We start from the raw sequence: 25,870 nt of genomic DNA, 5'->3' as shown, positions 1-25,870 counted from the left end.
GTTAACAGCGCTGCTGTTCAAATACTAACCTTTTTTTCTCGTTCAACCTTCATCGCTGCCTGGGCCTGATTGCCTCTGGCTGCAGGTACTGATCCACAAAGACCTCTGGCCACATGCGGTAAGTGAGGGTGGCTCATAAGGCCTGTGGTCATCTGAGGCGGCATCTGACTATGCAGTACTATTGGCAGCCTCTGAACAGGCGCTGGGAAGGTGTTAGTATATGGGGCTCTTACCAATGGAGGGAGCGGGTTAGGCTGAGAGAGGATCTAAGTGGAGGAAAAAACAACAAAAAGAGACATTTCACAATTAGAAAAATTGCCAACTAGATTGTATGTTGGCATTACCTTAACGGTGAAAAAAAAATTGCTGCTCTGCTGTCACACTGATGTCAAGAAAATAGGCTTTTATGTTAAAAGGTCACGCGTGAACTGCAGAAAGAGCCATCCGTATAGTGCTGCTGCGTCTGAAAGTAGTACCAACAACTTAAAACCAGCATGTAATAAGGGAAGAGGCCTGTACAAGGCAGTGGAAGAGTCCCTAGTGAAACGCAGCCCTGAAAAGGCTAGGTAGTCTCTGCTAGTGGCAATCCAAAAATCAAATCTCAAGTCCTGCAGTCAAACACTCTAAATGCTAAGAGAAAGAAATACCCTCCATTTCTAGAGAGGCTACACTTCCCTAGCAGCCTGGCTACAGTCACCCTCATAAGCTGTGCTCCCTGGAACGCCAGAAGCAAACCAAACCCTCTGCCATCAGCTCCGCTTTGTATGGACTGTGACCTCCAGAGATCCTTTCCAACCTGAACTGCTCCATCAGTACCTCAGAGCCGCATCTCAGACAAACTACAAATCTGCCTTCTCTTTAAACATTTAAAATACGCACTGGGACCCTTCTGAGACACAAAGCTTCTCCCCTTCCCCAACCAAGGGATGTGTTTTTGCAGGGTGAGGTGCATTACAGCTGCACAGGGAAGCCAGCAGAACAATTGTCCGTTCTATATCATTCACAACTTGTATTAAATTCCTCAGCCTGCACAGAACTCTTCAAAAATCAAACACACCACAAAATCCGCACTACTAGTTAGCAAGATCAGGGAGGGTTTTTTTCTTGAAATCGGTTTTCTTACGCCATGTCATTTTAAGGATTCCAGTTTGTACCTCCCCATGATAAAGCCTGAGGAAACACAGCTGGGTTACCAAGTCAGCAGGGTCATACAGAGAAAGAGATTTGTTTGTAGGAAGCCACCAGTCACCTACCTGTGGTGCAAACTGTGCAGGAAACGGCTGTGTCATCCTCACAGCAGCAGCTGCTGACTGAAACTGCTTCTGGTAGACAATGCTGTTCATTTTATTGGACTGATTGTTAGGACTTGTAGAACTGGCCCTAAAGAAAAGAACACCAGTTAGAATCACACTGCCCTCATCCAGAGGATGTTTGTGCCTTGAGTTACAACTTAACTAGAAATTCAGCATTGGATGGGGAAAAATAATCTCTTATAGAGAGGCTAGTGTCAGATATCCTTCTGGATCTACCATCAGTTTCAAACGCAAACAAACTCCTAACTTAAGAATACAAAAGAGAAAATATAATCAGAAATATTTAGGATATGGAAAGATTCCAGGGTAAAGTCTGTATGAAAGTGGCCTTTCCCAAAAGTATTGTTAATGCAAATACTGATAGTAAAAGCGTGTTCCCCTTCCCATCCCTGCTACCTTATGTTCAGTCCTACCCCTTTACACTGTTTGCTCTACCGTGTCAAGTTCAGAGCTTGTCACAACAGGCATTAAGCACGCATGGGAGAAGCTGCAATGTGCAGCTGCTTCCACTCTGACCCTGTTGTCAAATGTTTCAAAATGTGCTTGAGCAGATATCAAGAATTCACAGAGAACGCTCTCCCCGTTTCATTTGGTTAAGAATGTACCTCTCCGTTAAAACTTTCAAGAGGTGTTGAATCACCATGAATTAAGTGAAGCCTGCAAGACTGTCTGGGGGAAGGGCACCAAAGAGCCCTTGGAAAAAGGGAAAAGAACGAACAGCCTTCTTTAGGAAATGGAGCTCGATGTGCAGAGTTCTCATGCTGAGTGTGTGGGTGATAGCGCTTACTCAATGTAAAATGAGCAGTGGGGCACCAGCGGCAAAGGAAGCCAGCTAAACTCAACACGCCCCATCATTTTGTAAGCTTCAGAAGTCTCTGTTCAGTTTTCACTTTGGACTCTTGAGATCTGTTACGCTTTTGTCGATCTTCCCAGTATCTCTACACTTACAAGCAAAAGCCTATGATAAGCCCTGTTTTGGTTGCTAGGAGAAGAGACATTTTGTGTAGAACCTCTAAGATATACAACATCGAGTCAATTGTCCTAAATGCCGACTAACTTGCAAATTCAAATGTTTCTTTTTCCTCATCCCTTCGCTTTTTTCTTAGGTGAAGTATTGGTGGCATGACTTCAGCACTGCATGCAGGAGGTCAAACTCTCATTTCTACTTCACTAGAAAAGCCTGAACACCATCAGTCTGCAATAGTGAAAACCACCAATTACTATGCACAGGAGCGCAGCTTGCAAGAACAAAACTATCTTGAAGCAAAGTTCCATTTCCAAGTTCTTTCAGCCCACTAATGACTTCACCCACAAGCAGTCCAATAGGTTTACCATGAAGTGCATCTGCATGTGAGCAAGATTCTGTTAATTCTGCCAATTAACCAAGCAAACCTGCAAACAGCTTACCAATTTCCCTTGTGAGCAGCTTATAGACCTTGCACCAATTCTTTATCTCATCTACCCTGCTACTTCTGTGCTTTCCTGGTACAATCCCGGGTCATTTTACATGACTTGATTAGTTTCATTTAATCAAAAAAAATCCCAAATTTTTAATGTTTCATTTCACAGCTAGATACTTCTGGCCAACTACAGCAGATCTGTTGACCTGACATTCCAGTAGGAATGCTGCTTTTAAGCTGAGATTAAGCATTGTGTTTCATATTAGTAGCCCCTCACCTCATACCTTTCAGAATTGGCTGCTCATGCATTACTAGGTACATTTTCTAGCTCTGATTTCAAGGAATTTTGAGCTCAAGAGAGATTTACCGGAAGGGACTGGAGGTTGGAGTAGTACTTCTACCAGTAACTGGTGGTGTTCCAGGTTTGACATCAATGCCGCCTCCAAAGGCCTTCAGGTCCATTTCTGATATCTGAAAAACGCAGCAATTGACAAGTTAGTTCTAACTCCAAAGTTACATTTACTAAGTAACTGTTAGCTTACCTCACATTTTCCTCAATGAAAATAGGTCACTTAAGTGAAGCCAGAGTGTGCCAAGTGAAGGAAGTGAAAGCCAGATTGTGAAACAGTTTCTTATAATTAGGACAACCCCAGCACCATAAGCACCTCTGTGTACAAATTTCCTGCGCTGTGTACAAATTCAGCACTTTCAGCAATGGTATTGGATTTCTAACTTGATCTTCTTGCATAATGAAAGGAGATTCATGACTCATTTCACGTATATGAACCATAACAGCAACAATAAATCAGTTAAAAGTGAGTGGCTGTTCTAAGTTGACTTCCTTCAGCAGGAACATAACGGAACCCTTAACACAGGGCAGGAAAGTCGCCTAAGGCCATCATCCCACTGTAGGTCTTCCTCATTTCTTGTTGAAATGAGCAATCATTTTCCAACCTCAACTGTAGCAAGAAACACGCTGCTTCTTGGAAAATGGGCTCATAAACATTACAAGGGTGAAAATGCGTGGCCAGATCATATGAAGCTAGAAAATAGCATGGTGCTAAAATCACCATATATTCTCTTTGGTGAGTGACAGGATGAAAACTTGATCTAGGTGATCTGTAATTCCAGCTGCCATTACTGTCCAAGACACGGAATTAACTCCTGAGAGAGATTTTTCTAATCACAGTTGTAAGGCCATTGGGACAGCAGGGCCATTTTATACTCAAAAGCATCCTAAAATCTAGGCCACAAGCGGTAAGGATTTCCAGTACAGCTCCAGAGCTAGGTAACTCCCTGCTCTGAGGAAAGACCTTGCTGCACCTGACAGAAAGCTTAGCTGTGTTCATGTCCAGTGTTATCACCCACTGCTCACCTGAAAGTATGCTGCAACTGCGCTGTGCTGCACACTATCCGAAAATCCCCGGTGCCTGTAAATCTGTGATTCCATCTAAGACAAGAGACCTTGTGATTGGAAGCCAGCTCCACACATCCCCTCATTAGCAATTACCACAGCAGTTCCAGATAAAGGAGATTCCTTCCTAGGTATTCAAGTTTCTTGCACTATTTCAGGATTATCTCCTTACTGGAGCTCTCACTCAAGGAGAGTTGTCTTCAGCTGCGCTATTCAGAAAAGCAGACTCCCAGCAACATTAGTAGATTTTAATTCTGGCTTAAGGTCGCAGCTGATACAGATTTCACCAAGTCCCTAAAACTCCAGTTTGTTGCACTGAAAAGATCGGATCCCTTGACATACACTCTTAGATTCAAGTTTCAGCACAGAACAGAACAGGTTTTAGTGTCCTCACAAATGTGAGGACAAGGGATAACTTCCCTTCTCAGGAGTCATCTACACAAAGATGCATAAATTTGTCTCTTGCAGTGTTTTTCAGCCTGGCTACCTGACTGGAATTCTCCAGGACACTCACCAATCTGGAGGACAGGGCAGTATGAGTAAAGATTAGATCTACTCTGAACGGCAGGCATTCCCTATTTGACAGTACAACAGGTATACTGCCGAACAGACACGTACAGCAGGAGGCGGCATTGCAGATGTGGTTGGTGCACTTGGTGGTTTGGAAGCATGTGAGTGAAATCTTACAACTTGTTTCTGGTCTCATACTGGAGCAAAATGTCAACTGCATTCATGACCAGAATCAGAAACCAGGCCTGGCACTGTAATGTTGTTCGCCTGCTGCTCTTATTTTCTACACAGCTTCTACATGAAATACCCTACTAGTCCATGACTAATCTTCACAGGCTTATCTATCTTCCTCTCCCTACCTTTTAAGGTCAAGGCAGGTTTTCAGATGCAAGAGTCAACACAGGTTGCTGTGCCGGTTCTAAAAAACAGCAAGCAGCTGTGCTTCGTATTCATTTTTGTACTGTAGATGTACCAATATTGTTACCTTTCCAGTTGCAGCAATCATGCTATGTTGAGTTCCTGCTGGGATTAATCCTCTGAAAGGCTGGGTTACTTGTGCAGGCCTGCTTAGATTTTGAGCCTGCGCTTGTGGTGGTGTGTGCTGTAGTGGTGGTTGCAAAGATTGGGGTAGGGCAATAAGTGGCTGTGCTGTGGATCCAAAGTTGGGCAGAGAAATTTGTGATCCTGGCAAAGGTACCGTCACCTGGAAAAAAAATAAACACAAGATCACCAGTAACATATACACAAGGACCTTTATTTACTTTCTTTACTAGCTCTATAACTTAATCTACTTTCAAAGTAAATGGCTTAATGAGTTCATACATTTACCCAGACAGCTGCAAGCAAATAACTGAATGTAATTGTTTAGCCTGTCTTCATAATCAGTTCTAATACCATTTGCATTTTTGCTCTTCAGAAACAAAGTTGCATGCTAGCTACTAACTCCATCATTCAACATGACTTCATTGTATGAAGAAGTAAATTTAACTCAACTCAGAAAATAAAACTACAATGAAACAGCTAGCTAGTTTTTTTTTTTTAATTAAATTTTTAGTGTGTTTTTTAACTTCAAATAATTTTACTCATCATAAGGACACTGCTTGGGATAAAAACTAGATTTCATTTTCCATGAGTCCCATCAGCCAGCATTTCTAAGCTTAAAAAAGACCCAAAACACCAGGACAGCTGCGGCCAATCCCTTGTTTGGATTAACAGGGAGTGCTGTGGGCTGAAAACACCACAGAATGGTAGTGATAAATGTGAAAATAACCACAGCAGTGACCTGACTGGCAGGAGGTGCTGCATTTCCTAGTCTGACCATCAACCCACAGCTTGCAAAATTGTATTTTGAGTGTGACTAGAAGAATGATATATTTTCCAGATGTGAAAAGACTTACTAAGGTTCTGCTCTGAAGGATAACATAGATTAAAAGTACAGAGGCAGCGAAGCTTGAACACATTAAGAACGCTAACCCTTCTAAAAGGGTCCTTAAAACTTTATGCTATATTTTTAACAGATGAGATCCATTTTTTTAAGACTCTTCTAGACACCAGTCTGGACAACTTTTCATGCGTAAGAAGTAGTCTATTATAATAAACTAGCCCATCATAACAATTAAAAAATTTAACCAGATGATTAAAACCACTAAAGAGCATCCTGTAAATAAAATGGAATGCTTGCACAAAGCAAATTAACAGATCTTTCACAAAATAATTCAAAAACGGTCAAATAGCTTGAGTTATTTTACAAGCCTCCTAATATAGGTTACTGTTTGCTGACTTGGTTGTCCTGTTTGTCTGTATAATCATTTATCTGCTGACTTCTCATATGTTTTTTATGTATTTGATATTGCTGACATACATAGCAGCTCTGAGGCTTCATCTCAATGAGATTTGGTGTTAACAATTAGGCTGCACTAAGCACCTGGAGTTTGTCTCTCTCCACCATCACTAACTGATACTTGCCCCCCAGAAAGGCAGCATATGCTGTGATCAACTAGCAATATCACTGTGCCAACTAAATCTTTGCCTTTCACCAGAAAATGAACTATTTAAGAGAAGGATGCCAGAGACAAACGATCAACATGAACTTGTAGGCCATCCAAATTCTCAGCAGTTCAGTTTTTCAGCGCTGTTGCAGTAGCTCTGCTTTGCTATCGATTTTCAATTCTTGCATCTTAGAAGAATTTAAGATTGTCTCAGCCCTCACCTCCACTCCCACCCCACAAAACACACCACCACCAACACACTTTTAAGAAGAATACAATTTAGGAAATTTACCATGCCATAGTTTACCTGCTGGAGAGCACTGGGAGACTGGGCAGTGTTGTAGAAATTGCTCTGGCCAGGCTGTTGAACTTGTCCAGAGTACAGATTTGAAGCCTGGGTGAGCGTAGCTCTGGCCTAGGAAGAGTGAAAGACACCATTACATTAAGATGTCTTAGAAGAGCGGTTCAGAGACAGCTTGGCATGTTATTCTGTATTTCAACCAGTACAGTAGAAACCACAACAGAGGAAGCTGACAACCTGAAGGTTCCAGCCTGTGACAAAGCTCTCATTTGCAAGCAGTAGAATAGCCCTTTATCACCTACTATAATAGAAATTAAACCTGTAGCTCCAGTTAGAGACAGAAGTGCAAGGAGCTCTGTAGTTTGGGGAACAATCCTCAATTCAGAATACGCTAACGTACCTTTATGAAATTAAAGAACATTTTCTTCCAAGTGTCATAAGTTTCCTGCCACCTTACTATCATGCAATTATCACAGAGGTGGGCTTACCCCAAGCTGAGCAATGCTTGATTTATTATTGCATTATCTGTATGAAACCATTGCAGAAGTTTTGCATTTTGGAGCATTTCCTACCTGGAGAATGTGTGTATCAATAAGCTGAGAGCCTCCCAGTCCTGAAGCTTGACTAAGTTGATGTTCGTATAAGATAGGAATAGGCTGTGTATTAGAAGTCTGCTGAAACGCCAGGCTTGACTGTGCCTTAGCAAGCTCCTGGTGTTGTACTGCTGGGAAGTTGTGTAAGGCTGTGCCAGACAGAACTACTGGTGATGGCTGAGACAAACCACTTTGCATAAAAGCTTGCTGGGATCTGCAAGAGATTGAAGCATTATACATAAAAATGCAGGCAGAGCTCAACAATGAGCCACCAAAAATTAAAAACACAAGTTATATTCGTTAAACAGAGCTGAACGGTTAGCTCCATTGAACAGATTTTCACTTGAAAAAGGTGGATTTTTCTATTTACTCTGCACACAACAAAATAATAAAGGCTACTAAAGGCCACAGGAAAAAGAAGCTTAAAGTACATGTAGCTATTTAGGTGTGTGTGCTAAAATAGTTTCTGCATAACTTAAATGTAACATACAGAAGCTACCAGTTCTTAGTTCCTGTGCTATAACGCAGGACAGCAGGGAAGCACCACATGCAAGTAGTTCCACTTAGTCATGAAGCAAACTGCTTTGTTCTCTTGGCTTCACAGATCTCCGTAGTCCAACTTACAACACTTACAAGGTTAAATCACTGGATGCTGACAATTACAGCTTCCAAATTAATGTTTTGGCTTCAAAATAGCAATACAGACACCACAGCCTTTAATTTTAACTAGATATTCAATTCCCTTGTCACCACTATGGGGAAGTTGCAGTTTGTTTAAAAAACAAAGACCGAACTCAGTTACAGCACAGCACCACAGACAGGCTGTTATAGTCCATCAGGAGTATTTATCCAAACATTTCCATTAAGAGACTGCTGAATAGCCACCTTCAGACTAAAGAACCTGAGCTTTTAAACAAATGCCCCTCTCAAAGCTCTTCAGCTCAAAGGAGAATTGTTTTGATGTAAAAATACTTTTTACTTTATCCCTTGGTCGGTATGTACCAGCATAGCACTGGTCCTCTTAATCCATTAATGTAGTGGTCGTGTGCTTGCCTGACAGAACACCCAGGTTAGCTTTCTTCTGTACCTTTCCTTAACTGCAAAACATTCTTACAGTTGCAGGGGTTTTTTTGTTGTTTGTTTGTTGTTTTTTTTTAAACCAGTAACCTGCACATCTCAAAGCTTATCCTCCTCTGCACCTTTAAAGATGTGGGAAAAGTATTCATACTCTTACAATAAAATAGCACAACCCAAAACTCCATTAATACTGGGTTTGTGCATGACCAGATCAGCCAGAAGCCTTTATTTAATCTGGACTGCATGCCAGACTGATTGTGCTTCTGCAACTAGCCAACTGTTCACAACAACTTTCGTCAGCTGTGGCAGGACAAGCCATATTTGGTCCAACAAAGTCAGCCAAGCACAAAGTCAGGATACACATGTAGTCAATTAAATCTTCTGTGGCTTCAGCCTCCTACATTGCAACAAGCAGGTTTTTCTACAGCACATGCAAAACCCTGTAATTAAATTTCCAAAGAGACTTTGTCAAAGTGGAACTAACAAAATTTGTCAGAATTACACCACTGTGAATCAGTTTTGAAACAGAATGCAAGGAAGCTTTGGAAAGGCTTACAGTGGAAATTTGTCTGGCTATCAATGCCATTTGAGAGATACACTGGTCTTCCCATTGTCTTTTGCAGTAAACAGGAAGCATTTGTTCTAAAACATATCCTGCTATCCCTATGCCTCTGAAATTAAGTTTCTAGCACCTATGGGGTTCAAACTAGGATTTCGAAGTGTTTCAAGACTCCAGTGTTGGTTTGATTAGAAAATAAATTCCGCCACTCAAAACCCCAAGAAATTTGCATACGCTACCTACCTATAAGGTTGTAAGGAGGAGTTGAACAACTCTTGGGCTTGTGAAACTGCTGGTGCTGCTCCTAAACTCAGCTGAGCTTGATGCTGTCCTTGCAGAGGTGCATAGATGGGGATGGGGATCTGCTGAACTGAAGCAGGCTGCGTAAAAAAGAAACCATTAAATATCCAAGGACAAGAGTAACACAGAAAAGCTACAGTTAAATGCCTAACAGAATTTGCATAACATTATAAAAAGTAAACAAAGAACGTCAACTCCCAAGGCTGCACACAGAGCTGGTATTGCTCCGATTCAGAAAATCACTGTCTAGTTGAATTTTACACTTTTCCTTGCAAATAACCAGCAGAATCTGAATGAATCATTTAGATTTGCGTACAAAACAACTGCACAAAACTGCATACAATTTTGTACTACAAAAGTTGAATAAGCCTGCACTAACATGGCTACAAAAACACCTCCTGTGAATACGTACTTTTACATCAAGTATATTGGTGAGTGAAAGCTTATTCTCTCAACTTTCATGACAAATGCTTTCATTCTCAGGAACTCTAGAGATCAAACACCACCTGCATGCACCAGAATGAAATAGCAAGGGCAGGTATGACCTCATTTTTGCACAGCCTTTAGTCTCACTCTCCCCTGCCCCTGTTAGCTCACTAGTAGAGCTTTAGAGGCAATATGGACAGGGAGGGGGGAAAGAAAGAAAGAAAAAAAAAAAGAAATCCCCAAATACCTGAGAAAGCCCTGGTTGAAAGCCTTGCTGTTGGGCCAGAGAAGGTGGTGCCAAACGTGCATGTTGGGTATTGAACAGATGACTTGTATCCATGTAAAATGCTGGGATCTGAGCTGCAGTACCTCAGGAAGAGCAATACAATTAGTACCCGATTCCAAACATCTCCCTGCTACAAAGGTTTTCATCAAGAGTTGGGGATGCAGCCACTGCCAGTACTTCCCAGTGTGACAGCTACCAGAGAGACTGGGAGAAGAAACAGGACGGAAGAGCCGGGTGCCTAACCAGCTTTGGTATCTTTTCCAATTCATCCCCAGAGTCTCTCAGTTTTGCATATGCATCTTCAGTCCCATGAAATTCTTGGGGGACAAGCAACAGATTCTGGCCAAAACAGGCATTTGGGTGAAGGAAGGGAAAGAAGATGCTATACTATCATGCAATTTAGGTTAACTATACATAGGGTTTTCTTTAAAGAAAAACGCAATGATTCTAAACTATTGTAGCACTTTAAGAAATCAAGACTAAGTCATTCTTGGATTTAAAGTGATTTACAATTCTGCAACAGAAAAATGGTGTATTGAGAGATTCAAACTTACTTTCCTCAATAAACTAACAACACAGAATTATCTTTATACTTACTGATAGAAACTTGCATACTTAGAGCAAGACACAATTAGTGAATATTTGCTTACAGAATGCTCTCCATCATTCTGTCTTTACTGCAGATAAAACCAGAGCTGAATTAAAGTCTCCAGCTTCTAAAAAAGCAGACACATGGCTTCTCAGCCACAAACACTATTACCTGCTGCAGACTGAGACACATAGACCTGGGGACTTTGCTGTTGCTGGGCAATGAGGGATGGCATGCAGCTCATCTGGGAAAAGTGACTGGCAGAAGCCAGGCTGCTCGTCTGCAACTGCTGTGGTTTCACTTTACATATGTTAGGAGGGTCTGAGGTGCTTGCAGTCTTCGTACTCAGTGAAGAGGTTGTGTATGTTCCAGCTCCTAGGACAGAGGCAAGTCATACATCGTGAAACAGCTAAAGATATTTCAAAGCCTCATCTTTCAGCGGTCAATGTTTTGGGACAGCTATGCAAGCACAGCTACAGCTGGTTAAGAACACTGAAACCTAATGCAGCTGTTTCCATCAAGGTAAGATGGACAGGGAAGACAATTCTGTTAATTTCACTATAGGAAGTACTGCAAACATAATACATCTCCTTTCTCAAGTACAGGAGTGTATAAAAATACTGAAGCAGACATCTTAGTTATGTAACAAAATACAGCAATGCACAGTGGTTGTGCCTCTCATGGTTGAGAGGTGGGTTCCAAAGAAAGGTCTTTTTCAAGCACTTCAGCTGAGATTTGGGCATATATTCTGATATTCCAAGGTGTGAAGATTTAATCAGATATAGCACTGTTTATTTGCTGCAAGTAACCAAGGCGGAAACCAGCACTGTTTCTGAAGAGCAGCTGGACATTTGCTCTACCTAGTGTGAGGGGGGTCTTGGTTTGAGCTCTTGAAGCTTTGACTCCAAAAGCAAGAGCACATATAAAAGTTAAGACTGCACTAGCTGGATATCAGAACTACTATCTGCTCCAAAATCTACTTGCTTGCCTTCATTGAGCTGAACAAAATGAAACCACTAAGGCAGCCAACAGAAGTTCAACTCTTTCAAGTCCATATAAGTAGCACAGGCAGAGAGATGTCATCTTAATATTCTTTCAACTGACTGAAGTGAAACAGGCGAAGTATCTCCTTGTTAATTCGAAGGTGTTTGGGAAGCTGCTGTTTAGACCTGACATTTCATACTAGCATAAGACTTCTGTTAGCTTTGTATTAAACATAACTCCAAAGGGAATCTAATCTCTTGAAAAACATAACCAAGGAACAATACAACAGGTTACTACAATCTTGACATATCGTACCTGATAGCGAAGTTGTCGGTGTAACTGAGGCCACAGGAATAGGAGGCATTGAAGCACTAGAGAAAGAGCTGTAAGTACCACTGCTTGGCCCAGTGTTGCTGCTGCTGCTGCTACTGCCGCTGCCACCAGCAATGGGAGATGCTGCTGAGGTCACTGGTGAACTCTTCTCCCCCATGTTTGGGGAATTCTCCCATGCTTTGCGTGCAGACTCCATCTATTTAAAAGAAAACAAAATTTCCTCATCTATTAGGAAGTTTCCACTAGTCAGTTTTCCTCTTTTAACAGTTCTTTTTAGTTCAAAAGGCAATTCAGGCTTCATGCGAGCCTCTTTTTTAAAAGTCACCATAATCGTGCAACTCTGTTCATGCAAAAAGCATACAGCCTTAAGTTGGAGCGTCTTATCTGTTCCAACTGCACACGTGCACAGTTCATCATCTTAACATTCAATGCTCAAAAGAGAATTCACTCACGCTAATTTGGCTTGGTTTTGTTTGACATGAAGAGCAAAAGACACGGTGAGCAAAAGAAAGGTAAAAAACCCCTCTAAATATTTCCATGAAGTCCTTTACTTACAAGTTATTTGGGCCATTTAAATGAAACAGCCCCTTGCTTTCTTGATAAATCATCTACTTTGAGTGACCACCCAAAATACCTAGTGCACACTTCAGTAAACATGAGTAGTCAAGTTTAGATTTCCAAAGCAAGTGCATTCAAGAAGCAATCACGAGCCGACACAGCTTCTGCACACTGCTTTACATTAATGCTAGAAATGCTTCATGCTCCTCTATTTCTATAATGATTATCAGTTTAAGTCTTGCACAGCAAAGAAGATGAAACTTTATTTTAAATATTGTATACACAATTCTCTTCCACCCAAAGTGGAAAGAACTATTGTTTTACTGCACCCAATAACAATGTAATTATTGCTACATTAGACACGCAGTGCCAAATCTTTGAACTGATACGCTTTTAAGGGACTGTAGAAAAGGAAATATTAATGCTCAGACTACACCCACTAATTTAAAGGCTCACATGCAGTCCATGGATTTCCCTGCACCCTTCAGCTGTCCTCAGTTGAAACAAAGACTTTGCTAGCAGAGCTGGATGCCACAGGCTGAAATTGCTCAGCTGGCAGACTGTAAGCTTCTCAAGGCCAGGTGCTGGCTTTAATGATATATATAAAGAGGCAAATACATATTCACCAACAAATCCGACCTCACTCCCTGGATCAACAGAGCCCCCTAACTGGGACTTGCAGTCTCTGAAAGTCATACTTTCAACCTATGCTATTTCACATGAGTTAGGCACAGTCTGGACAGAACAAACACGACTTAGTTATTTGTCTAGATGCTTCAGAACTGATATAAAAGCAAAGCAATAAACAAAGAAGTGGGTATCAGGTGATCAACAGACACCCGCAGAGAAAGTGGAGTTCTGTATTCCTCGAGAGAGTGAAAGGGGAGAAGGGGAACTTTGTTATACATTAAATTGTTTGGAGGTAAGTCACCTATTTTCCTTTTAAAGACCATCTTCCCCAGCAGTCTTTCTCAGTTTCCCCTCCACAACGTTTTCCTCCAAACTGGTTCTGATTCTTGCAGACACAGCAAACTTCAAAATTTATTATTAATCTGCTGGAAAGATTTTGCTTAAGGTGGAGCACAGGTAAGACTAGAGGCTCCCTTCTGAATGTCTGAATAGAGCAGGTGTAGAAGCTTCATTCAATGAGTTTCATGATGCCCTGGAGAAACTACTGATAGCAAAAGCTATAGTCTACATAATGCATTCTGTCACCCAGACGTAACCACTGCCAAGATCCCAGATCATTCCACACCCCTACCAATCTGAAATAAAGGGCATAACAGAGTCCTGAGTTTTCTAACAGCTTTGCTTTTAGAGAGCTCCTTAACACACTCTAACTTCTTAAGCCAGAAAAAACATGCAAAACAGATTGGTACTCCAGGAGCACCTATGCAGCACCACCTACAGACCAAATATGAAAGAGTAAGCGGCTCTAAATTAAGTGAGGCTGGGGAAAGCACTGTTAATTTCACTGCTCACTGAATTATGGGAAAAGGAGGGCACAGGTTGGAGATCGTGGTTGCTTGAGGCTTCTCTTCACCGTTGACTCACTGGGGCCTTCACACTGCAATAATGGTCCAGTATATACTACCCAAAAACTTAACTGGAAACAAATACCAATGTGCGTATCCTTAAGTATGCCAAAGTTTAAGTGATCAGAAAAAGAAAGTCAAAAGGTGTCAGATTCTAGACCAGATGCCTACATAGGAATTTTAGATGGAATCTTGGAACATGAAAGACAGCTAAGCAGCTCAGTCTAACATTGCTTTGGATTTTCTTTTGCTCAGCTCCATACCTACCAATAGCCCTACCAGCTAAGTCCTTAAGAAGATATCTGCCTTAGTAAAGGTGTCTTTAGCAAAGTTACTCCAGGGAAACAAAAGATCTTAACAAGCCTTCCCATATGAGCACCGTACACCTACAACCTGGCAGAATGATACCACGTAGTGGGAGCAATTGTGGCCGAGCTTCCTCACAGGCAGCTTTCTGTGATAGGGGGTGGAGGAAAGAAGAGACGTAAGGGTTATTCCTTTACGGAGGCAGAGCCTGGAGATTCTGTTCTTTTAAGGGAAGGAAAGAAATGCTTTCCCCTCTGCCGCTCTAAAAGTACCTTTTAAAAGAATCAAGGATTACATATAAGATGATGACAAAGAGCAGCTCTGCTCTGTCAGAAGGCCTGTTGTGAAAGTGACAGCCTCAGTGCATGCTTCAAAACAAGCTTGTTGCCTTCAGTATTTGCAAAAAGGAGGTAGAGCTCCAGTGGCTGCAGTAGAGAAATTGGAGACAAAGCTGCTTCCAAATGCCTTTCCATTCAGATTTTGGTCAGTGTTCCTCAAGGTACCCTCAAAACATGGATCTTTCCAAGATCTATCAACCACTGAGAAAGCAATCAAATCACTGACACCAGGACAGCAGGAAAAGGAACTGCAGGATGAATGACACAAACATCACCGTTTGCTCTGTAACTGAGCCGTGTCACATTCTTTGCAGCATCATGATGTAGTAACATTCCTACCTGTATTACATGTGAATCAGATATCCAGCTGCTAAACAATTAGAGACTGCTATTACAGAAAAATGCTTTCAGGCGCCAGAAAGTCAGATTATGGCAATTTATTACACAAGGCTACAACCGAACACCAGATTTTTGTTAAGTTACTTGTCCCTCTCCAGCCCTCTCCCCATTTTTGCTGGTCTATAGTTTTAAAGTGATGTTACGTTTTTTTCCAGGAAATAAAAGTGTTAACAAAAGAATAGCAAAGATTCAACAAGAGATCATTAATAACTATCATCTGTAGAGAACACAAGCAAGCAGCTGTCAAACCACGCCAGCAAGACACAGGTCTCACCAGGACTGACAAGCAAGTTTCTCCAAAGTGTTAGTTCTACATCCAATCCCTAGTTTTATTTCTTCTTTTAAAAATTTAGAGAAACTAAGTTCAAGCTTCACTCCTCCTTAATACTAGAAACGGTAACAGTATTTCTACTGGTTCAGTCACCTGCAGTCAAAATCACAAAGCCGATGTAGGACACCAGAAAACGAAACAAAAAAGACCAAAAACTTCTACAGATACAGCAGCAAAGCTAGAGTCCAACTCTATGTTAGTGAGTTATACAAGGCACACAGTCCAAAAAAATCCAACAAAATGGGGAAACACCATTCAAAATATTCTACACACTTGCTCTACACTGGAGAGCAGAAAACAACAGAACATTTATAACACAACTAAACACGTTCAACTAGCTGATCAAACTGCCCTTCATAGACACCAGCACACCACCTACATTTCATTATTTGAAACTTCAGCCATCCAACTCAAAACCGCATTATCACTGCACCAAAATCTTACAGCTAAGAAGAAATCAAGCTCGGCTTACCAAGCAACTCCTTACGGCCTTTAATACCAAACCAGGCAACTTTAAGCTAAACTCTCAAAAGACCTCAGTCAGATTCTGATGGTTTGTCATGAACACTATGGTACAACGCTAAAATGCTATGATCTTTTTTTTCAGGGCAGTGGGAGCCAAGATTGGTTGAGATGCCAAGTGTTAATGCAAAACGGGGTTAGATTTATAGTTTAAATGCATCCTTTGATAGAGTCTTGTGTTTTAGCCATCCGTTTATATGCAAAAGCAGTTCAGCAGAGGAAACAAAGGAAGGCTCTAAAAAAAAGGTTCACCAGCAAGTTCTCCATTAACTTTTTCCCCTGCATGCAATAAAACGACCCTTAGAGGGATGTGGTACATACCTTGAGGGTGAGGTCGACGGTAGCGGGAGAAACTGGAGTTAGGCTGGAGCTCTGTTGTAGAGTCTCCCTCCTAGGGAGGGGAAGGGTGTGGGGCAGGGGCACCTGAAAGGCAGGCAACACACATCACATTCTAACTAAGTCTACTACAAAAGCCCCAGAAAAGCAAAGCTCAAGCTTTATTAAATGAGCTACAATTTCTTCAAGGCTTGAGCATTTGGCAGGGAGATTTTGATAAAATAAGGTGAAAATTTGGTAGGCGGGGAAAGGCCATTCAGCGGGTGCCGAGATGCTTCTCACCTCTCTTTAAGAGGCTAAAGACTAAGGTTCTAAAGTGTCCATGTCTTCTGCATAAACAAATACCAATTTTCTGCTTTGGGATTTACTTCAAAGTACCATTTCAATTTACTGATATGCAAAAATTCTTCCCAAGCCAAGTTTGGCCCATTTGGTACCAATACAGTACATGGGGCTTTGTGACCCTGAGTTCTGAGATGCAGTTTCTGAAAAGAGGAAGCTATAAACCTCCAAAGTTACAGGACCGTGAAACAAACCAAAACAGACTTGCCATCCAATAACTGAATTATTTTCTCTTCCAAAAGATGAAACTTGAGGAAATAAACCTGACATAATGCTATTGCTATCTTTGCCTAAGAAAACACTGATGGATTTCCTAGAATTTTTAAATGAACTGTATCAGAAGAGTGCAGTGGCCAGCCCATTACTTCTGACCATTTCTTTCTCCGTTCAGAGCACAGCTAAATGGACTTCCACTGGATGAGGTAAGGCTAATCCGAAAGACAGAGACACTGAAGCTTTGAAGCAGGTGATAGCACAGATCCTTTGTGGCCAGGAGCCCTCGTTTTCTGTGTGGCAAATCCAACTCCAACACGCCACACGGAGCATACACTAACATCACTGACACAAAAGGGTTCAGTCTTCCACACTAACCACCAAAGGCACAAACCACAACACCACCAGAAAATCCACAGAAGAGTAAGTTCAACCAGTATTGCTTCAAAACTGCATTAAAGGATGCTGCAGTAAGCTGAAAAGCATTTCTTAGATGGAATTCACAAGACATCTTCATAAAAAAAACCCCTGAGATCCTACTGTGGGATTCTTTCCTCCCACAATCCACAAGTGACTCAACCCTGAGCTAATTCTATTTCTGCTACTCAGACAACAAAAATCACAAGATCCAAGTTCCCAACCTGACAGCCCAGCACACTCAAGATAACCCTGACTTCACTACAAGTCACAACCCAGCTGGTCCTCACAATCGCTATATTATGCTCACACAGTCAGGATCATTGGCTTTAAGAGGACTGCAAACATCTCAGAGCAACTGAACAACTGCTGTGTGCTTTTCAGAAGCCATTAAACTGCTCCCTCCACATGCAGTTGCTGTGATTTCAGGCTACTGTTCAAAATTGATTTGTTTCTAAAAGCCTTTCTTCAAACTCACCAACAGGGCTTTGCTACTGGTACAAGTCCCAACAGCTGCTGAGAGCATGCTCTCTCCTTATACCTATAGAATTGTCCCTAGACACATCATCTCCACTTTCTGTGCTCTTTAGTTCATCATGGTTGTTCAAAAGACAAGAAAATACCTGAAGAATTACAGAACAGATACTAATCAAACCAACTGTCCTTCAGAGTAAGATTACTGGACAATGCACAGCTAGTTAACATGAAAGAAACCCTAGTGACTTGTTTACTGAAGGCACTATTTTATGCTTTAAAGAAGTGTGAAAATATTTTCTTGTCTTCAAAGTCAAGACTATCACTGCAATAGACTTACGTTCGTCACCAAAGTCTCCTCCATTTTTGTACTGCTAGTGGCCACTGTGTTAGGATGAGAAGAAGGTGTAGTGTAGTCTGTTACAGACTCCTGTGAAGAAAAATAATTCCATTAAAATTTCTCCCTTATCTAAATTAGATTTTACCTTTCTTGGACAGATGTCAGACTTTCTACAGGAGGAGTTCACCAAGCAACAGAAGATTAGAATTTCACACCATTTTTTTCTTAGAAGACATAGCCAGCAATCGTTGCTGATGAATTGCTACTGAGGTCAGAAGAATTGTTGGGACGTTACAGCTTGCTTCATGACCTCACAACGTATATCTGGAGACAAGTCAAAAGTACAGTCTGCAAAGCCAGAATATACAGTGATGTACTACTGCCTGGGCACTAGACATACTCAACTGTGGTGGTGTAAGATCATTTGTCACCCAAGATGCTTTAGCCACCTGCGGGCAGTTTTAGCCTATTTAAAAAGTAAAATATATTAGCTGAAAGCTTTCCATAGCTTTAAATAAATACAGAAATTTCTTGAGCAAACCTATGACAAGTAAGGCCCTACAGATTAAAAGGAACACATAGTGATGGCTGCAATTCGCAAAACCATTTCCTTTCCTTTAGGTCCTGTCCCTGAAAGTCACAAGACTCAGTTTCTCTGGATAGTGAAGTCTACCTCCCAATTTCCGCACCAGATAGTGATTTAAAGGAAGAAAAGGGCTGAAGTTTCCAGTCTACCCAGAGGCTTTCCTTGAAGTTTATTTGTCACAGTTAAGTGGACCTTAACGTGCTTAATGAACAACGTTCACTTTCATGGACCTAGCTGTAACCAGTGACCGCTGCAGTTGCAGGTATAAGCTGCCCGATGAAAGTTTCTCACCGCTAACACTGCCAGCTCTCTACAGAATGACCTACAACGAACAAAAAAGGCACCGGTACTTCTGTAAAGTCCTGTTGAGCACTGTTTTTTAGTTCTTGTTGCTGGTATCTACCGAGAGTATTCTGGACAGGCAAACAGGTGTTATCAGAACCTGACCCACAAACTTTGTTAGATAAACAGTGTGACCCTGAATTAGCCAAGATCCACTTTCTAGCAAGCACTGCAAACTCTAAAGTTTTACATGTCTGAAGCCCAAAAAAGGCTTTATCATTTTTACAGAACCAAACACCAAGAATGAACTGAAGGACAAATTAGCAGCAGGACTGTGGATGAGTGCCTGGACTTGCCAACACAAGGATTTTGAAAGCACAAACGACATAATGCTTGTTTAATTGCATCCAACCAGTATGACGGTAAGCTTTTCAAAAAGGGCACACTGAATTTACTCCTCGAGCATATGGCAATGTCTCCTAAAAAACACAATTAAAGCATCAACATACTAATTGACAAATAACAAAGAATCTTCCTTAAACAGATAAGCTCATTTCGGTAAAAGACTAGGACAACAAGCTAAACCATAATGGGGCAAGAGAGGACACAATGTGCACATTGACTTATTTTTGTATTTACAAAGGAAACAGAGAGAACTATTTTCTCCATTCAATTATTTCCTTTACTTGTTAAACTCATGAAATACAAGTTAGATGATGTTTCCCACAATCCGAACTACCAAACTGCAAGTTGCGCTTTTATATTAGATTCCAACAACCAACCTTAATTTGGGTAGAGCAAGGCAAGCACATAAGGCTGCTTTAATCACAAGGTCCTTCTAAAGAAGTAATTAATTGGCTTCTTGGTTTTTTAAAATGCTTTACTGCATAAGAAAGAGGAAGTTTTTGATATAACATCATTAAAATTCCTTCAAGGTTTGGATGCAAATTTTACAGGGTCTCAGCACTAAAATTGCTTAAAAAAGAAATTAGATCAAGACTATTGGTAGCTTTAGAACTTTGGAAACTTACACCACAAAAATGCTTTTTCACTAGAATTAAAAACAAACCACTATACCAACTCTGGTGCCCTTACAAGCATACGTGCAATGCTGAACCATCCTACAAAGACAAGTTACATGCTGAACATGCACATAAGACAATGCTTCAGCCATAGGAACACCACTCCGTAAGATCTAAGTTAACCACCATCCTTTATTTACTGGTACATTAAAAGTCTAGGAATCTGTTAGATACGGCTTATCACCATAAACTTTTGTGATTCAATTCTGAATTACAAGTGACTCTTCTGTACAACTGTTTTACTGAAGAAATCAACTGATTACTTTATTATAAACTAATAACAGTAATAATAGCAAGAGCAAAAAGCTGTACAGGCTTTTTCAGAGTTATCTACAAGTTATTTGTACCTGAAGAAAAAGAACAGGCAAACATTTTGTTAACTACTGACTTTGCTCAAATAGAAGAGATCGCAAAACCTGAAGTGATTTCATGAACAACGGGACGAGGCAGACCCCAGAGCTGACCTTGCTATAAAGGATCAGGGTACTATATGGAATTAATTAGATATTTGATTTGTTCCTGATTTACGTTAATCAGGCAAACCAGAGAGCTTGTAAGATACTCAGAATTTATTCTCAAGTACAGTCTGCGTCCTTTTAGACATCACCTCCGTAAGACACAGCTGTTACCAACTACCTGTGCAAATATTTAATTGCCATGCCCATAACCAGGTATTGATCATTCCTGTGATTTGAAAGCTTCAAAACTTTAGAGATGGCAGGGTGGGGAAAGGCAAAGGGTAAGTTGTTTTACCTGATTCAGAGACTTACACATGAGATTGCCTTTACTCCAAAAATACTGCAAAACCCAAGAGCTGCAGTTGCTTCAGAGCTTTTGTTCTAAACTTAAGCATCTCACCAGAATGAGCTGATTTGTATTTACACAGTTTAAGGTAAAACAGTCCTGTACGATTAAATGCACGTGCTCTTATTAAGATGTTTGGTTTGGGATGGATGGAGTAGTCTTACAAAGCTTCTGCTTCTGAAGGAGGACAGCTGTCTTGACTTTTACAGATATTTATATCACCAAATCCACTAAAGAAAGTGTGCTTTCCTGGAAGCTGAGCAGTCATCTCCAAGAAGGACGTTAAAGAGTATCAAAAGAGAAATTGTTTATGTTTGCTAAAAAAAAAACAAAACAAAAAACTTCAACATTTGACATAGAAACAACAGATTGAAGATGTCATCACTTCTTCCCTCATTAATGAGCAATGGAAAGAGTACGAAGACAAAAGAAAGCAGTTGCAATACAAATCAGTAGAGGAACTCCAATGGCTGGAGCAGTATTTGAACCCATTTTAAAAGCTACTTTAAAAACTAGCTAAACTGCTTTATTCCTGCAAAATCCAGATGATGCTTATCTTATCCAGTAAATCTGCAGGTTGTTGGTTCAACTTCCGTAGAATTAAATATGAAATCTGACCACCCCTTTCCTAGAAAAAAAAACAAACTTACTGATGCCCTGGGAACTACTTGTGACAAAGGAACTGAAAAGCAAACCTGGAACTGTAGAGATAACGAATATTACAGCGTATTATTTAACGCTTCTATTAGCAACCACTTAATGAGGAAATTTTTGGCAATTTTCATATCCAGCAAAGTGGAAAGCGTCCTTTCACTCTGATCTTCCCTCCAGAAGACAGAAGCTTGGCGCTTTAATACTGTGGTAGTTGAAAGAACCTTGGCAATCCATGTTTAACTAAGGCCAGAAAGGCACAAAATCCAGACTTCCCTTTTGAAGATCTCATACTTTAAAATTAGAATTGTAGAGAGGAAGTTATGCTGATTTTAGTAGAGCTACTCTATATATAGAGTTAGCCTGAAGAAATCAACAAAGATACATTTCCTATTCTGTATGTGGCTTAGAAGAAGCATCTCCTTCTCTTACCTTGAGCTTTGGTCACAGGAGCTTGAAAGACATTAAGAAAGCACATGACAAACATACAAACAGCCTTCTTACCAAATACTTGAGCAAGCTGGTGTTTATGGCTCTACACTTCTGATTCTGCATACCAGAAGGGCACTTTATCTGGTTTTGGTATCAACATAAACTGTTCACACCTACTTACAAGATGGAAACTGCCAGGAAGGCTGAGAAATCTCAGCACTGAATTTTCTTACATATTTGCCATTCCACTCAAAAATCAAGTTTGCAGCTACCACGTCAGACACAAATATCCTCAACACTTGCTCTATAATAACACTTCTTTGAGTTAACATCTTCTGCTTCCATGACACCTTGGCAAAAAACAGCCAAAGTTCTCTTGTGTCATTCCCCCCTCCCCGCCATCCCTCCAACTGCAGGTGACAAAGATAAATTGTGAGTGATCTGCATTTCAGATTCTTCAACTATGAATGTAACTTTTGCAAAGGATCAGCTTTCCGAAGTGGCATCAGAAAATTTTTGCTTAAGACCAGGAAAAGGAAGATTGAGACAGCATGCAACAAACCTGAGTCTAAACTCACCAAACTGCTTTACAAACATACAAGACGCATTTTTCCTTTACCAAAGCAAGTGTAACAATTAACGAGTAGTTACTCAAACTGCACAGTTTCTTCACATTTGAGAGATAACCACAGCTCTTGCTCAAGACAAAATGCTGCTGCAGTGATGGCAGTCCTCACACAGGTTCTTAGGCAAAAAAGGAGAGCACATCTGGGATGTTTTCCAGCCAGTGCTATCAACGCACCATGGCTAAGAACAATGAATTTTGACAGCAAGGCACCATCTCACTGTTGAGCAGTTATAGAGAAGTCAGTGGAGTTCCACACTGACAACTATGATGAGTCCTCAACAACCTGAACGAGTTCTGCAGGGGTTACATTGACAATATCCAAGCCAACAGAAGCTGACACATAAACCCTTTAGGTAAACTAAAGGAACCTTTAGCATACTCCTAGTTGAGAGATCTCTTTTTTCACAGAACAGCACTTAATTCACAGCTTCAGGTCACCCATGCACCCAACCAACGATCACTTACACTACTTCACTCCAGTTGTCTGCTGGAAGTCAAGCACTCATCTTGCATCTATCACATATATCTGATTTTACAGAATCTGCCTATACCAGGCTCCAGCGCCACTCTCCACAGCAAGGCTCAGGACAGAGTTTTTACATTCATAAGGCGGCAAAAAAGTTTAAAACCTTCCAAGCTGATCTCTGTACAGGGGTATGACAAACAGCACGTCTCCATACCACTTCTGGAGATCTGTTTTAATTCAAACAGTACTGGTATGTTTCATATCTGCTATTCAGTGGGCTCTGCTGTCCAGGTAACTACCACCAGCAGGCAACCAAGTGTCAATTACATCATTGTAATCATATTTTACATATAGTGCTCAGTAATTTGTCCAATATTTTTCTTACCTTTGTGTTTGTTCCAAACTCAGGAGCAGACACAGCTATCATGGTTCCTATTTCCGTGCTCAGTTCACTTGCTGCTTTGGTTTCCTTTGTAGTGACAGGTTCTGGACTTCTGACAGAGGTGGGAGATGGCTTCTCCTGTCCCTCAGGCTCTCCCTGTTGGGCATCCTTCACCTTCCTGTTCTTTAAAGAACGCTCTTTCCCAATAGGACCAGGTTTATACTCTTTGTTTTCTACCGGACTCAGGTCTGGAAGCTAAGTTAGTGTTAACTTGTCAGTTATGTCTTCCCCCCCACATCCTATCCCACAAGAATATCCTAACATGCTTAAAATAACTTTAAGTCTAACATAGCTTTCCTGAAGCATAAGAATTTTCTAACAGATAAATCATTTGAGACTAAGTTAACGATATGTACAAGAAATGCATTCATTTTGAACAGTAGGAATCTAAACCATTGTTTTCAAGTGATACATGTTTTAAGTGAAGTGGTGGAGTTCAACTAAAATAAAATCCAGTTAAAACCTACAGAAGAAAGCCAGCTTGACTCTCCTTACAAGAAAAGCATAAACAAGTATAGAAGTCACAAGACTTCATATACATACAGGTTATTTTAATTTTCAGAGAATCAGGATTTTACAGGGCCCCAGGAAACGAGAACGGAAGCCTCTACCTTCACCTGAAGATATCTCGATGTATGGATGTTGCCCGCATTTTTTTCCTAGGAATTGAGCAGTAAGGGCACATCCAGAAAAAACAAAACACCTATGCGCAAGTGTTGCCTTATATTGCAGACACCATGACCGGAATAACTGCTGCAATTCAGTAGTTCCTTTTTGTGCAGCTGAATTAAAGCAGAATAAAGGGCCGCAGGGAACCTGAATGCCCTGCTGTTTAAATAGCTGCATCCTTTCTAGCTCAGACTACTCGGCCCATTTCACTATAGAGCAGCACAAAAATTCCTTAAAGGCAGTCCTTAAAATCCTATTCCTTAAGCTTTGATAGTGGAAAGACAGAAGCTGCTGGTATTGTCTCTATAAATACAAACCAGCTGTTTCAGGAGTAGATGGAAGACTCTTTATAATACAATGCCTTTGGGCTTTGGGGAGGGTGGAGTTTCCCAAAGGTATTTGGTACCCCTGGGAGGCCAGCAGAGACTGGTTTTCAGAGGGAAGGAAGAAAACAACAGTAGAAGCAGATGCCTGAGCTCTGCAATGCAGCAGTCAGGAACATCAGCGCCACCTCACCCCAAATCTTTCTTTCTCCAACAGTTTACAGAGGCAGAAATTCCTCCAGACACTTTAAGGTCACACTTGGAAAGGTAAATTGCTTTGTTTCAGGTATGGTCCTCTTACATTGCCCATATTAGTTCAACAATGCTAACCTCCAATCCTGAACACAAGTTTGTATTCAGGCTTCATAACACACAATATCACCATGGGCGTGGGTGGGTGTGCAGGAATTGTTTGTTTGTTAAAGTTTTTTTTGTCATCAAGACACTTAAAGGATTACAGCCCTCTCATTCAGAAGAGCGCATAAAAATATTAATCTCCAACAAATTTACCATTTAGTCACACAGTTGTATTTCAACAAAATCTACAGGAGTCTTGATAACTAAAACCAAGCAGAAAAAAAAGGAACTTTCTACACAGTATAAAGTACACTCTCCGTACATATACTTATTTAATTTGGAATTCGGTGATTTCATGGGGGTAGTTTTAGGCATGCTACTAGTATATCTGAGACATGGCTTTTGAACGTCCTCTTACTACAATTCACCAGCATTGATTAGTGCATATTTCTCTGCTTGTACGAGTTTTATATTTTGCACTAAAACCATGAATTGCAGCATACCCACTGAGTGCCTCATGTAGCAGAAGTTAAATTCATTCTACAAGTGACTGCACTTCAGATTTCAGCTTTATTTTTTTTTTTTTGAAAAAACAACCCCAAACACAACCAACACAAAGAAACACCTGCTCTCCCAGAAGGACAAAAGGACTTTAATTATGGCAGGGGCGCTGCCAAATCTCAGACATCAGAGAGGGACTGAAACAGCTGATTCTGTAAGTAACCAGCTAAGTGTATCTACTATAAGAATCTCTTTCTGGGAGTAAGAAGCTGGTGCTGAGTCCTAGCGATGCACAGGTAAGTATGCATTGTAGGTAGAAATAACAGGAAAGTACGTTTCCTTAACGTGAAAGATTACTAAGTGTAATCTAAATGACAGATGGAGAAAGCACTACTTCGTATGAGTGGTAACATGGAAATAAAAGAAGGTGATGATTGAATGGAGCCCCTGAATCTCTGATGGGCAAGCGCTATCTCATTTTTTTTAAAAAATTAGATAAGTTTGATTACCTATCCAGTCTTCC

The 25,870-nt window shown here is 40.8% G+C and overlaps 1 protein-coding gene across 18 annotated transcripts in view; it reads right to left on the bottom strand.

Annotated features, from left to right (window-relative positions):
- Positions 1-25,870, bottom strand: part of PRRC2C (proline rich coiled-coil 2C) — a 77,040-nt gene that overhangs the window by 4,214 nt on the left and 46,956 nt on the right. For 5 of the 18 annotated variants that reach the window (XM_054213082.1, XM_054213091.1, XM_054213084.1 and 2 more), the window contains 13 exons: positions 23,501-23,752; positions 18,185-18,274; positions 16,384-16,485; positions 12,056-12,269; positions 10,928-11,131; positions 10,129-10,250; positions 9,399-9,535; positions 7,499-7,733; positions 6,918-7,040; positions 5,122-5,340; positions 4,089-4,163; positions 3,081-3,184; positions 1,254-1,380 (listed from right to left, as the gene is read on the bottom strand). In XM_054213082.1, the coding sequence (XP_054069057.1) occupies positions 1,254-1,380; positions 3,081-3,184; positions 4,089-4,163; positions 5,122-5,340; positions 6,918-7,040; positions 7,499-7,733; positions 9,399-9,535; positions 10,129-10,250; positions 10,928-11,131; positions 12,056-12,269; positions 16,384-16,485; positions 18,185-18,274; positions 23,501-23,752 (2,004 nt within the window). Of the gene's footprint in view, positions 1-29; positions 267-1,253; positions 1,381-3,080; positions 3,185-4,088; positions 4,164-5,121; positions 5,341-6,917; positions 7,041-7,498; positions 7,734-9,398; positions 9,536-10,128; positions 10,251-10,927; positions 11,132-12,055; positions 12,270-16,383; positions 16,486-18,184; positions 18,275-23,500; positions 23,753-25,870 lie in introns of all 18 variants that reach the window. The other 13 variants (XM_054213090.1, XM_054213095.1, XM_054213096.1 and 10 more) reach the window with 11 other exon arrangements.

The sequence above is a fragment of the Rissa tridactyla genome, chromosome 8 (assembly GCF_028500815.1).
Source record: "Rissa tridactyla isolate bRisTri1 chromosome 8, bRisTri1.patW.cur.20221130, whole genome shotgun sequence".
NCBI classification, from domain to species: Eukaryota; Metazoa; Chordata; class Aves; order Charadriiformes; family Laridae; genus Rissa; species Rissa tridactyla.
This window is presented reverse-complemented; position numbering and strand designations above follow the sequence as displayed.